At 46.0% G+C, this 13,628-nt stretch overlaps 1 protein-coding gene across 1 annotated transcript in view; it reads right to left on the bottom strand.

Moving 5' to 3' along the window:
- LOC125947666 (uncharacterized) overlaps window positions 1-9,756 on the bottom strand; it is a 60,602-nt gene extending 50,846 nt beyond the window's left edge. The window contains exons 1-2 of the mRNA XM_049672879.1: window positions 9,748-9,756; window positions 9,275-9,400 (exon numbers count right to left, since the gene is read on the bottom strand). Of these exons, the coding sequence (XP_049528836.1) occupies window positions 9,275-9,400; window positions 9,748-9,756 (135 nt within the window). The remainder of the gene's footprint in view (window positions 1-9,274; window positions 9,401-9,747) is intronic.
- Window positions 9,757-13,628: the final 3,872 nt, after the last annotated feature.

The following is a 13,628-nucleotide window of genomic DNA, read 5'->3' as shown; positions in this document are numbered from 1 at the left end:
TTACACGGGCGTGCAGTGTGGCTACGCTGGTTCTTGACCGAATCGACATCGTGAGGCAAAAGTAAGAAACTTCTCGGTAACACTTTGTTCCAGCAATACAGAAATGAGAGTACTGGTCAACAGAAGGACCGTGTCTGCTGTTCGATGTTCATAAAGCTTCCGGTTGCACCAGTTTGAAATGGTAAAGCAAATGCTTTCATTTGTGTAAACTTCTTCAAGCGCAGTTTATTTTTGCCTTCATGAAGCAACATGGCTCAACTGTTGCTTGGAATTGCGCAGCTCATTTGCGAAAGCCGTTGTGGTGAGGCATCCGTTGTGAAAGTGAACGACTTTAATTTATTTCAATCAGAGGGAGCTGGTGTAGTGCTTATCGACCCTTATGTGTGTTTATCCAAACCAGACCAATCTCAAACGTTCGAGCCAATACTTGCCCAGCAGTGTGCCTGTGAAACGCGTGAGGAAACTTATGTGCCCCAAGGGAAAACGCTACGGCGAAAAAAATAAAGGACGCTTAAGCTCTGCCTTTAAGAGTGAAACGCGATAGCGCTATCGGGCTCCGTTGGCAACACATTTTTCTTTATGAGTAAGCTTCGCTGCAACAGTCAACGTGGCAAGGCCAGCTTACAAAGACCAAGCTTACACGTATCCTCTTAAAGTCGGCTTCACTTTTAAACACAAATGCATTGCTGGGAAGACATTTTGACAGGAGCTATTTAAGCGGTGTTATATCAAAATGTGAAGGCCCTAGGATGTTTTTGTATTATTTTAATAATTGTTTGCTGTTGCCCCGAGGGGCGGCCGTGTCCAAAATTTAGAAAGGCTTGGTTTTCAACATTCCCCTCAATGTTGCCTAGAACCAAGGTACAGCGAAACGCCATCAGAATTGAAGGACGCTTAAGCGTCACCTTTAAGTGTAGAACGCGATAGCATTCAAAGATCCCAGGCTGCTTATGAGGCTTTTTTATCGTATATTCAAATTACAATCCGACGCTACCATGCCTGTAGGTTGTGATTAAGTCGTACTTTAAGATTTTTCTGACGGATTTTACTTTGAGAAATTCAATTTTTGCTTACTAACCCCTTGCGCCATGCGGAGGGCCTGTGTGGTCGGGGTTGTTGGGGATGAACGTCTCCGCCAGGCATTCCACGGACGCCGATGCTAACACCGAAGCCGACACCGACGCCGACGCCGGATTTTCTATGACACGGCGCACTTAACGCTATTGCGTTAAAAAGAGAAGAACAAGTACGAGACCAGATGCGCCCGTCGTATGCACTCACCTCGTTCTTTTTTTTTTTCGCGCTTCCGTCTTCTCATTTGTGAACCAAGTCGCCCAAGAAAATGTTATACCAAGTAAAAATTTATTTGTGATACCTTCACATTGATCTGGTCCCTTATGCGGTTGAATGTTGGCGCTGTGATGCCATCGGCCAGCACGTACGTAGAACCTTTCCTCTTTACGTTCGCCAGAAGCTCGTCTAAATGACAGAACAAGACAAATAGAAAGACGTTAATTTCACGTTTATTAAATATGAACCATTTCTTGGCGAACATTTGCCACTTTGACAGTATCTATCTATCTAGCCACCTACGTCTTGGTGCTCTCATGGTCGTATCGTTAACTTGGTATTTCACACAATCGGCATACTATGACAAGAGTGTATGACGAACATAAATGATGGGTCATGACATGAATGTCATCACATGCGGGTCATTTAGGTCATAAAACAGCCGTCTAAAATGACAATGACCCAGCGAAAAAACATTACCACTAAAAAACCGCTGACATGGGTTCGGACGTGGGTATTAAGTGAAGACAACACTAAAGGATGATGGTAGAAGTCATAGTCATGAGCATGACTCAGCAAAATGACAATGACTTAGCAAAAAGGATTAATGCACAAAAACCACCCGAATGTGTTCTGACGTGGGTACTAAGTGAAGGAAACGCCAGAAGATGGTGGTAGAAGTCGTAGTCATGAGCATGAATCAGCAAAATGACAATGACTCAGCCAAAAAAGATTAACACTCAAAAAGGAATGGAATGGGTTCGGATGTGGTACTAAGTGAAGGAGAAGTCTAAAGGTTAATGGTTGAAGTCATAGTCATGAGCATGGCAATGGGCTTTCGCTTTAAGGTCTCCTATATAGGCGTTGCTAAAGGGACTCCTGAGGACTGATGACGTGAATGTCATGACATGCGTGTCATGTAGGTCATGAAAGAGCCACCTACGTCTTGCTGCTCTCAGGGTCGTTTCGTTAACTTGGTAGGCTCCCCGCACGCTGCTTCGCATAACATCGATTCCCACAGCGCGTTGGATCTGCCGGCTTTATTTCTTTCGCAATGTATTTGTTCATCGCATGGAGATGAAACTATTTCCCTGCGATTCCGCACGCAGATTATTTGCGACTTTTTCATACATAAAAGCCAATCGAAGTACAAGAGCTCACCGGCACTTGCCGCAGCTTACCAGCTTGGCCATGAGAAGCGCGACTTCCCTGCGCTGTAAGCGTAAGTGTTCAATGTTCTGTGCACTTAACTGGGGTGTTCTGAGTGATTTACGTGTGAACAAATACAATGTGACGGCCACACGCATACACTGTTCCGTAGAGTAGTCTGCCCGCGAACTACGAACGACAGAGATACTGTACAATATTCACTGGTTTAAACTGACTAACCTACACAGAAACAACTAGACTAGTTTTTTTTTTACTATCAATCTTTCTACTTCGTATTGTATTTTACAGATAGCAACATCACAGCGACACAGACTTTCACAAATATACCCTAAGTGGTCACCACGGCTGCGAGGCTCGCAAAATGAAATGTGCTTTACATTGAACACCTAATTTCTAATGCATAATGCATAATGCATAATGCATGCGTTACAGGCATCGTAGCTCGATGCCTGGTGCATGAAGTCAAACGCACTGACCACCTTCGGCGTTTGTCAGCCTATGACAGCATTTTATAGATTTAGCTGATAGATACGTTCAGCTTGTGCTATGCATGGTGTGGTGTGCACGCAGCTGCTCCGCAGAAACGCTAACATGTGTGCGGGTCACGCTCGTGCCAGCAGGGGAAGGCAAACGAGCACCTGGCTGCCCCGCTATGTTGTTTTTTTCGCGTGCTTGCGTCTCTACTGGTAAAGGGCTCGTACAAACTAGCGGGAAAACGTACGTGGCAAGCCGCAAACGGCAGAAAGCACGCCGCGAGAACGAGCTTGGGTCAACGTCTGCGAGTAAGTCTCGGACAGACATTTTGCGAAATGCCGCTCGCCGTCGATCTGGGAGGCCGATGAGGAGCGAACGTTCTGTACACGTGGGCAAAACACAACGATAAACTTGCACCCTCTCTCACCACGCTGGTCACGCCGCAGTGATTCCTGCTGGGAGTGAATCTACCACTGCTTACCGCGGCGGCGAAAACGTCCCCAAGTATGGCCATACGGCCATACTTGGGGACGTTCTTGCCATACTATGGCCATATGGCCATGGCCATATGGCCATAGTATGGCAAAATGCTGGCGCGTTTTGCGCGAGCAGCTTTCCGCGTGCGTTTTACCGCTAGTGTGAAGACGCCTTAACGATCGCGCGCGGGCCGCGAATGCTCAGTTGATACCATGACAGCACGCCGGCGCCGAAGCCACGTGCAATAACGTGCCTTTATCACAATACAAATTGCAAGAGAGATATATTAACAGATGAAATGCAGAGAGGTTAACCAGAATAACAGTCTTTATCGCTGCCGTGCAGTCGGGAAAGGGTTAGAAAAGATGAGCAGGAAAGAAGACCAGATGTAAAAGAATCTGCCAGGCGCAAGAACGCTTTCCGATAACTACTTATTCTCGGGAGACAGCATCTCAGCCGACGTTTACGCCGCCAACAGCGCTGGTCGGAACGTGCGTAATTTGAAAAGGCGTTTCTCTTTACGCTTGGCGCATGTTAAAAACACAAATGGCAAACGTCCCGCGAGTTTGATTTGAGCGTTGGAAGATGCCTATCTGCGCGCATTCTCCAGGCTGTTCACGCTAAACTCGGCCATCTACTGTGTTCAAGGTTTGTGTTATCTGTCAAACACAATTCTTGCTGCATAAGGGCAGTTGATCTGCCGTGGTGACATCGACTGTCCAATACTCGGTTTTGGTGTTATACTAATGTTTGGCGAGCGCGGGATTTAGTTACAAATGAAATCTAATTAATATAAAGTTCTATGCTCGTGACGGCTGGCCGGGGTTACTTCTCAGGGGAATAAAGGAGGAAGTTTGATTCGGTTTTCGTTGAAACAACGCCGTATAATACTGCCCATCACCTCGTATGGCTTACGGAACTAATCTTGCTGGTGTGGCCGAAGTCCGGGTCTTCTAGCGCATGTTTTACTGGAAGGCCGTATTAGAGAGTTCCCAGAAGTTTCCATGCTGGAAGAAGTTTCCCAGAAGTTTCCAAGGCTAGGTTCCAGGAAATCGCGTCCGTGTAGTAGACCGACCGGCGTGTACAACAATTTCGCCTCCATGTGGGTGGCAGTTTGGCTCCATGTGCGTGGCGGTTTCCCGCCGTTGTGTCTTAGCACACGTGTCAAAACAGTTGACGGATGGCCCATTGTTATACCCCTCGCCACCGTCGATGCCTCTTTGACAAGTCTCGCGATAATCGGTGGTGGTACGTTCCACCAATCGCTGTGCCCCTTTGTCTCATGACGTAGAGATCGCGTTAGCGCTGTTATCAGCAGTTGCCCTTTGTACTGGCTATGGGATGGACGCTCGTTTAACTACATCCTCCAGAATAATGACGTCAGGAACCTGAACAGCTTCACTGGCTTCCATCTTCACGGTAGTGGAAGGGCTCTGAATATCTTTTTTGCGTTTGGGGTTGTCACGTGGCATAACGTCATAACATAGATAAATATAAGCGTGCTGCAACAATGACTTATAAAACTGCACCGAAGACTTATAAAATGTGTTGTCCATAGTCCATACAGCTTGATCGCTGTTCAATTTCACACCTTTAAGCAAAATTTCGCGAATTGTCTTTGTCCCACGGCATGTCCAAAGTAGATGGCGGGCATCCGCTGCCGATGCAGGAGCGGAGCACTTCGGACACTGGACAATGTTTTCGTATGGTTGACCCCAAGCACAAGTGATGGCTGGTGTAAGAGCCGCCCCGACCCGAAGACTCCGGAGAGAGGAGCGACTTCCTCCACCCGAGAAAGATTGTGCGGAAGAGAGCAGACACTCAGGGGATGAGGGCACCAGTGTCACGCCGGAGGATGGATTTTCGGGCGATGAAACACAGCAGGGGTCAGAGGGAACGGAAAGTGGAGCAGTTACGGGTATCGAGAAAGAGTGAGCGAGGCGGTCCACACGGTCATAGTTTTGGTCATGAGCATGTGCCTACACCCAGTGGACAGTGATGTTCACACTTGTACAATTGTGAATTTTGTGTATCTGCTCACAAATACGCAACGTTTTCGTGCCTTCTTACAGCGAAGCTGTATGTGCCTAGGCGATTCGTCCGTCTGTCGCCTGTACACCGAAAATCATTAGCAAGGGCTCGAGCGTCGTCGTCTTCTTCCACAGCTGGCTCGTTGGCGCCCCTCGGCGCAACCGCGCGAACGCGCTTGTGCCACTGCTCCCGCGTTCGTCGTCGTCTTCTTCCACCGCTGGCTCCGTTGCCGTTCACCATTCTAGCGTATAATTCCACTTCTCTTTTGTCGCCGTAATGAGGAGGCCGCGTTTACCGTAGTATGAGCCATTGCTTAACCTTTTGAGACGCTGTCTACAGCCTCCCGCAATTTTAGCTATATCACGCGAGCGTCCATCACGCGTCTCTTTAGCGCCTTTAAGCGGCGATAATCAGCGAGACCGGCGCAAGTACTCTCAAGTGCACTAAGCACTCTCCTGTGCAAGAGTCGTCTAAAACATGCGATGTTCCCTTCAGGACGACGTACGACCATATTATAGCGCTCGAGCAGAATATAACAAAAAGTGCGGAAGACTGTACACAATATTGTGTACACCAAGATAGTGCATCAACAGCAAAAGCACTGATGAAAGTAATGATATTTAAGATGTGTTCCATATATCTTGAAACACTCATGATTGGAATTGTACTGCAATTTTGGATAACATGTGCAAAATGTTTTAGTAATATGAGTAGGGAGGTAGATGGTTGGGTGTTCTTGCTCGGTGTCAGTATGTTGTTGTATGTAGCAAGTTCACTTTTTCATTGTTTTTCACAACGTCAAGCACCAGGCATAATTTTCAAGTGGCTAGATAAGTGTCTTTCTAGTTTTTCAATGCACGAAATACTTGATCTTCTTATACTTTATGTTCGTGTAGTGAGTTCTCGCGTGAAGTCCCCATTCCGTAAACTTGACAAAACACACTAAAGAATTGAAAATTCTTAATCTTTTCTGCTGCTGTACACTTTCTATGTTTCTGAAGATGCCATAAATGTGCTGAAAGTAAGTTTTCAATCAACAGGATGAAGAGGCTTCTGAAAGGGTTAAGGGGGTATGGGCCATTCATTGTGTTAGGTGACGGACAGATCTAATTTTGAAGCAATTTAATTTTGAAGAATCGCAAGCGGCAATGCGACAACGGAGGACTGCGGACACATACCGTTAGTGACGTCGTTCTCTCCGTCACAGCCGAACGTACGTGTAACCTCATTAAGAAACACAAAGACGTAACGAATAATTGAGAAACACATTAATGAACCGTCGGGATTAACCCAGTGATAATCCCCGGGGCCGCACGTTTTAGCTTCGCAGGTTAACCGGAGTGCTTGGGTGGGGAATTTTTTAGATGCATAACTGTGCCGGGGCTGTCAGTATAGATGTAGGCTTCGTTGATGTAAGGCAATATTTCACAAGGGTTTCAATCACATCGTGAATAGCCTGCAGCTCAAATATTAAGGGTCTGAAAAGTCTGTTACGTCAAATAGGTACGGCCGTTTCAGCTGTTGCAATCGGTTGAAGCCGCCGGTGGAGCTTTGTCGTCTTGTTATTGGTTAGGGGTTTATACTTCTATTGTGAAAGATTGTCCAAGTTCGTAGTCATGGCTCAATCTCCAGAGAAATAGGATTGGGGCGCCGCGACTGCTGGTGTGTGGTACCTTTTAAGCTTTCTTGCTTGCTGTCAATGCTCAACGAGCTCAGAAATGGTGTTAAGTTGTGCGTGCTTTGTAGCGTTGGTATAGGTGTTAGACGAGAGTGATCCGTAATTGCTGTCATGGCACTTCTGTTAATAGCCTCAAGTTTGTCCCACTGTTGAGCAGTCAGTCGTCAGAACTGCGGTTGAGATATAGTACGAGGCTGCAGGACGGAGCACACAGCGAAACGGGTCACGTCATTGCGCGCCCCACCACTGCGTGGCACAATTCTGTGAATGAGGTGAACTGTTTCTGCTGAAGTTTTGCTTATCTTCTTGATGCACTTCACACTAGACCCCGACTGGTAAACCTCCAGGCCAAGAAGCCGCAGCTCTTCAGTCTCACGAATCAGCGATGAGCCAATCTTGAGGTGGAAGTTACTATCGCAAGCTGACTTTCTGCCCGGTTTGTTGGCAACGTACAGCTAGAACTCGTGCAGTGCCACAGAAATCTCACTGCACGAGTTGTAGCTGTGCGTACTTGCGGGCAGCTTTCTGCGGAAATGAAGGCAACCTACGGGGTCTGAGTTTTTGTGCATGCATTACCACACCAAGTAGTCCGACAGCGTTTGACAGCGTTTGACAGCGTTTGACAGTGCTTCTCGTTTCTTATATTTGCTCCCCCCGACCTTTCCGACGCGGAAGAGAAAAACAGAAAGAACAAGCCTTATTTAACACTCACTTGAGTGGTCTGTATTATTTGGCTGTTGTAAATAACGCCGTTTGTTTCCTCTTCTTAGCTTGAACCAAACATGAATGAAAAAGGGGACTTTTGTTGAGAATCATTCTTGTGCGCGCTTTGCCCCCAGAAAGCTGCCAGAGAAGGTTGTCCACGACTAATATGCGGGATAGATCGGTATTGTCTGAAAACCCTTGGCTCTCATTAAGCTACGCAGTAGCAATTTCTCTAAAGTATATAAAAGCCTGCAAGAGCGATTAAGCCGGAAGAGGTATACTGAATGGAATCGGCACATGATAGTAGTACTAATATGATAGTAGCGCAATGCTTTTTCACAATATAGCGAAAGGAAGCAGTGATCGTCGTCTCTAATTCGAGGCCAAGAAGCTAGTTAAAGACGGAAACGTGTTCTGGAGGATTTGTATTCATTTTTTTGCTTTATTTTTGAGTGAACTTATTGCTTACCGGTTGTGAAGTTTATGTCCGATGTTACAAATGTCGCTCCCGAGACGAGAACACCGCATACTGCCACAAAGCTGTCAATGTTGTTGGTTACGTGACAGTACACGCGTTCTCCAGGCCCAATTCCTAGACATTGTAGTCGAGCAGCACAACGCTGAACGTTTTGCAATAAGTTCGTAAAGTTCAAGCACTCATCCCTGTATACCTGAAAAAAAAATTACGACAATGAGTTTTAGTGCTCGATTCAAGACGAGTTTAGCAAGATATTGCAGGCGTGGCAGAAGCACCTGCAGCAGAGAATGGTAGTTATGTAGATTTCAGATTCCCTCTCTCTCTGGGTTAGGAAACCCGTGAAAGGTGTTTCCGTGCATGGTACTTGCTATGCAAAAAAAAAAGAACAAAACAGAATTTGCACAATAATGATGTGTTCTAGCCTGGGACACTGTCGTGTACAAGGCAGCCGCTCAAATATGTGGTGCATATATTTCGCATGAATAAAATAATAAAAATTACAGTGACGATTCACTTCAGTGAAGGCGGATTACACGCAAGCGTATGGACACCGCGAACATGGGCGGTGAGCACCGCCAGTGCAGGGGAGGAATGCTTCACATTGACTTGGATGATCGTGGAGGATGGTTTCTGCCGTATTTTTTTTTCTTTTTTTGCGAACTGTGCACCATGTATCATTATTGCCTTACGCGGACTTGATATGTCATTGCGCGTGTGTGCGTTGGAGCGCACAAACGCTGGATGACTTCGCAAGTCCTCTGCCGTGCGATTTTGCCAAATGTTCACTATCACTTGCGTGTTACTCGATGGTGACTGTCTCTTCGGGACGCACTGAGCAGCAGACACCTATCGGGTGTATGATATGGCAAACGCAGAGTGGTATTTTGGTGTCGAGGAAAACAAGGGGTAATAAAACCAATCTTAAATTTTACGAGGACAATTTCACCTTTGTGAAGCTGCAGCATACTTACAAGTGCGGTGCGCTCGCCGAACCTCCCGACCCTGCTTTTGAAGAATGAAAACATGGAGTCGTAAACCGGGACCTCGACGTTTGGGTATGGCGAGTGAACGATGTTGTCGCGAATCTCTGCCTTCATCTGCAACACAAGAATTTTTTTCACCGGCGATGGTATTCTTACTTGGAACAGTCTATTCGCTTGAAAGCAGCGCATACCTTGCAATATATAAAGTCTTTGTGCTAACAAAACTTTGCCTCTGACTCCTTGTCAATAACAAAAATGAAGTGGTGCGAGAAATTCCCTTGAATTAAACGTTCCAGAAATGTTGCTCCATAGCTTATTAAACTCGATGACAAGTTTCCTTCGTTGTTTTACTTAAGCATTGCCTACAAGAGTGTATTAAAAGAAACAGAGAAGTTCACGGTGCCACGTTCACTTCCCTACAGATTTTTGTTTGTTATGAAATTATGCTGCGCAGGCCATACCTGACCCATGTCTAGCAAAAAAAAATGTCGTGGAAAACATAGCCTGGTTGTCCAACCAGAAAATAAAATGTGAACGAATGGCATCAGCATAACACCTCATTTCTTTCAGTTATTCTTTCGCTGGCTGAGGAGAAACATGAGAGTTGACATTTCATGACAGGACAATATGCCTATGTGATCTCTTAATGTTTCAGTTCTGTAACACAACACGGTTATTTGCTTCTCTAAAGGAACAACCTTAAATCAAGTGCTTGTATATTGTTCGGGAGACCTTGATGATGTAGCAAAGGACGCTCCGTTGAAAAAATGAATAACGAATACGGCACTGTATAAGAACCAGTTCTCAACTCTCTTAACCAACTTCTTAACTCTCTTAACTTCTTAACCAGCTCTAACCTATCCGATATGTACAAGGTGCGAAAGGTATGAGGGAACATAAAGCTGTCGTGCTATAATAGAGTGCAGGCATTTGTCTTCTACTCTTTGCACTTGTATCCTCATTGAAGACAGCAAAATAAAACCCCGCACAGTGGAGGAAAATAAAGAACTTCTCGGAGGAAAGATTGTAAAAAAAAACGGTGCATTACCTAATTTCGGAACACTCAAAATATACACCATTCATCTGATCAGCGCATTGGGTAAACTAACACCTATGCACTAGGTGTCAAAAGAAAATACTACATTTAATAACATTTGGTTCTAGAGAACCTAAGTGCACCTGTCTAGAACATACCGTTGAGCTGTCGGATGCCACCGCCGTGCTGCGCTACTAGATCAGCGTCTGTTGCAAAGACTGGCCGAATGTATATTGTGACCCTTTCTCGCCACGCCGCGCTAGAGAGCAACTGCATCTGTCGAGTGCCAGATGGCGCAGCTGTGGCCAGTTTATGGCACATCCTCCTTAATGTCAACATTCCGTTTCCTGTAGACTCGGGTATAGTCGAAAGCAATGGTTATGAGAAGGATGGACTTTGTTAATGGTATGTTACTTAATGACAAAATAATTACGGGTGATATATACTAGTCAATACAACAGGAAATTAAAAAAAACTTCGATTTGGGCGCAAAGTGCGAAATAAATAATTAAATTATGGGGTTTTACGTGCCAAACCCGTTCTGATTATGAGGCACGCCGTAGTGGGGGAGTACGGAAATTTAGACCACCTGGGGTTCTTTAACGTGCACCTAAATCTAAGTACACGGGTGTTTTCGCATTTCGCCCCCATCGAAATGCGGCCGCCGTGGCCGGTATTCGATCCCGCGACTTCGTGCAAAGTGCGAAATAGGGACAGTAATTGCTATAATGCAATATAATAAGCACAGAATATAATATGCAGGCCAGGCACCCGCCATGTGTAATCCTACCCAAATTATCCAAACGAAGACGCCTGGCTATTTGCGGAAGGCAACTGTGCGGTCGCTGCTCGAGAAAAAAAAGGCAAGTTCCCCCCCCCCCCCCCCCCCCCCCAATGCTGTATCTGGAGCGCCCGTACCGCATGCAGCACTGCAATTGACAGCCTACTTAATAAGTGAATGCCTGCGATAAGGCAGCCAAGAAGAAAAGAATAACCCGCAGAGTTTGCAGCAGGGCACTAACAGTGGGAGGCTGTTGTGTACAGCTCGTATCGGCGTGATCAGCGGCAGCTGGTGTGGCGTGCCTGGCGGGTGCAGTGGCAGCCGTACTACTACTGGACTCTGAGAGGTCCCCTCACCGGCACTTTACTGTGCACAGACCAATATTATGCGCAATTACGCAAAGCGCCAAAACCATGGACATGTCCTAATCTGTACATAAAACACCTGCACATTGTGCAGTGCTGTACATGTCACGTGTTGTCTTTCAATGCACCGTTCACCAAATCTACGAAAGGTTCGCTTACATGGGCAGACATCAAGGAAATGTCATGCTCAATATTTTTTAATGAAAAGGCCTGAAGCAATGCGCGACACAAACTTATCAACGTTCTGCGAAGTGCCTGGAATGAGGCATAATATGCTTTATGTTAATAAGGGCCTGATGGTCCAATCAAGCCTAGGTCTCGTAGCGCAGCAGTGTGAGGCTCTAATATGCCATAATTACATGCATACTTCCCTCGTGCCAACGCCAAGCAGCTCTTTGAGATGTCAGACATCATGTCAGTTGCACGCGCGGGACCAAATGAGCGTGCGTACGCCAGTTTCCATTGGGCCACAAAGACAGGAAGAAATAAGCGAAGAATAGCCAGCCTTGCCACTGCCTTTGGCGTCATACTTCTCTCAGCCAACTCCTCTCCTTAGCATACACCAACCATCGTCTTATTCCTCGTTGAATCACTGCGACATCTCGGAGTGGACACTTGCATGAACTGCTCGGCGCATTTCGGCATACCTTGCGAATGGTGCAGCGCATAAACATATACGTTGCATATCGTTCAAGTTGTGACCCGTGCGGAGTAGGAGTGTAATAATATCAATTGAATACACGTTGTATATTAAAAAAAACACGCATGTTATATGAAGCGCGGAATTTTTGGAAAGCATGAAAAAAAAAATTCTGCGGGAAAGTTGCTCCAATTGTGTCCATTCACTTTCGCATTAGCAATCTAGTTGGCATTTCTATACTCGACGTAAATAGGTATGCTTCACTGCCACCCTTATCTCGCGGTAATCACCACACTGCGCTTAATATCTGTCTTACTCAGCCACATCTCATCACAATAAAGCCTGTTGGAAATCAAGGTCGGCGGCGGAAAAGAACTGTCACAACCATAGTACATCTGCCTGTCATTATTTTTATACTTTACATGCACGCGTATAACTAAAACGCGATCGACGTGCAGTGCTGTGCCCTCGCTCCAAAACTTGCTGTCAGCCAACCACTTGGTCTTTCCGTTTACTGATACGCATTCTAACTCTGCAAGCTACGGCTTTTTATGTTAGTCAACTTGTTTTGACGATGCGTACCACTTTATGCAGCGCATTCGGTGTGTTATTCCGTGTGGTGTAGTCGGGTTAGAATTTTACAAGGCACTTTATTGTTGCTCGTTGCTGAAAGCACACTATGTACTACTTTGCTCAGATGGAGCACAATGAATCCAGGTACACTACAGGCAATGAATCTAATTTCAGCTTCAAGGGGGAAACTATGAGGTGAGCCATCGATCACGCATGGGCATTGAATAATTACAGTTAACGAAGCAGCCCCAAAGAACGCTGGACCACAAGGATGCTCAATGGCAATTTATATCCACCTTAACTGCAGAAGTAACAAATCCAACTGTCACATTCGCAAAAGAAAGGTTTCAATAATAAACGGTCTTTCTTTTCGCTCATAATATGGTCACGTAGCAATCTGAGTGTTCAGCTTAAAATGATGATGACGATTATTAATATTTTTTTATTTGAAAATATATACAGAAGAATGGGAAAGCAAGGTGCTAGGCTGGCAACTGCCACCGGAAGGAGCACAACGCCTGCCTACTCTTCAGAAAGGAGGAGACAGGAACATAGAAATGTAAGATTGGAAGGAGGGGAGGAAAGAGGAAAGAAAGAGCCAGACAACAAATCTCAAAGAATCAAGTAGATCACACAGTACAGGTCACACACAGTAGGGCCCGTCACTGCAGGTCATGCTACTAAATAATGTTAAATAGAACAAATAGTTGCTGGGTTACAAGCGTTATCCCAAGTTCGTTACTTCTAGAAACGTAAGGAGAGAGCGATGAGCCTGATCGCGTCGAGACGCACAACCAGTGGGGTACAAACATTCGTCTAGTGCCGTACACCGCAAGCCAAGGAGATGATAGTCCCTGACTACTGGCATGCGCTGCGCACCAAAGGCGGGACACTCCAATATCAGTGACTCGCCGGATCTGCAAGACGTACACGATGGACTGGCGACA

Source organism: Dermacentor silvarum, chromosome 8, assembly GCF_013339745.2.
Source record: "Dermacentor silvarum isolate Dsil-2018 chromosome 8, BIME_Dsil_1.4, whole genome shotgun sequence".
Taxonomy (NCBI): Eukaryota; Metazoa; Arthropoda; class Arachnida; order Ixodida; family Ixodidae; genus Dermacentor; species Dermacentor silvarum.
Note: the sequence above shows the minus strand (reverse complement) of the source record. Positions and strands in the feature narration are given on the sequence as shown.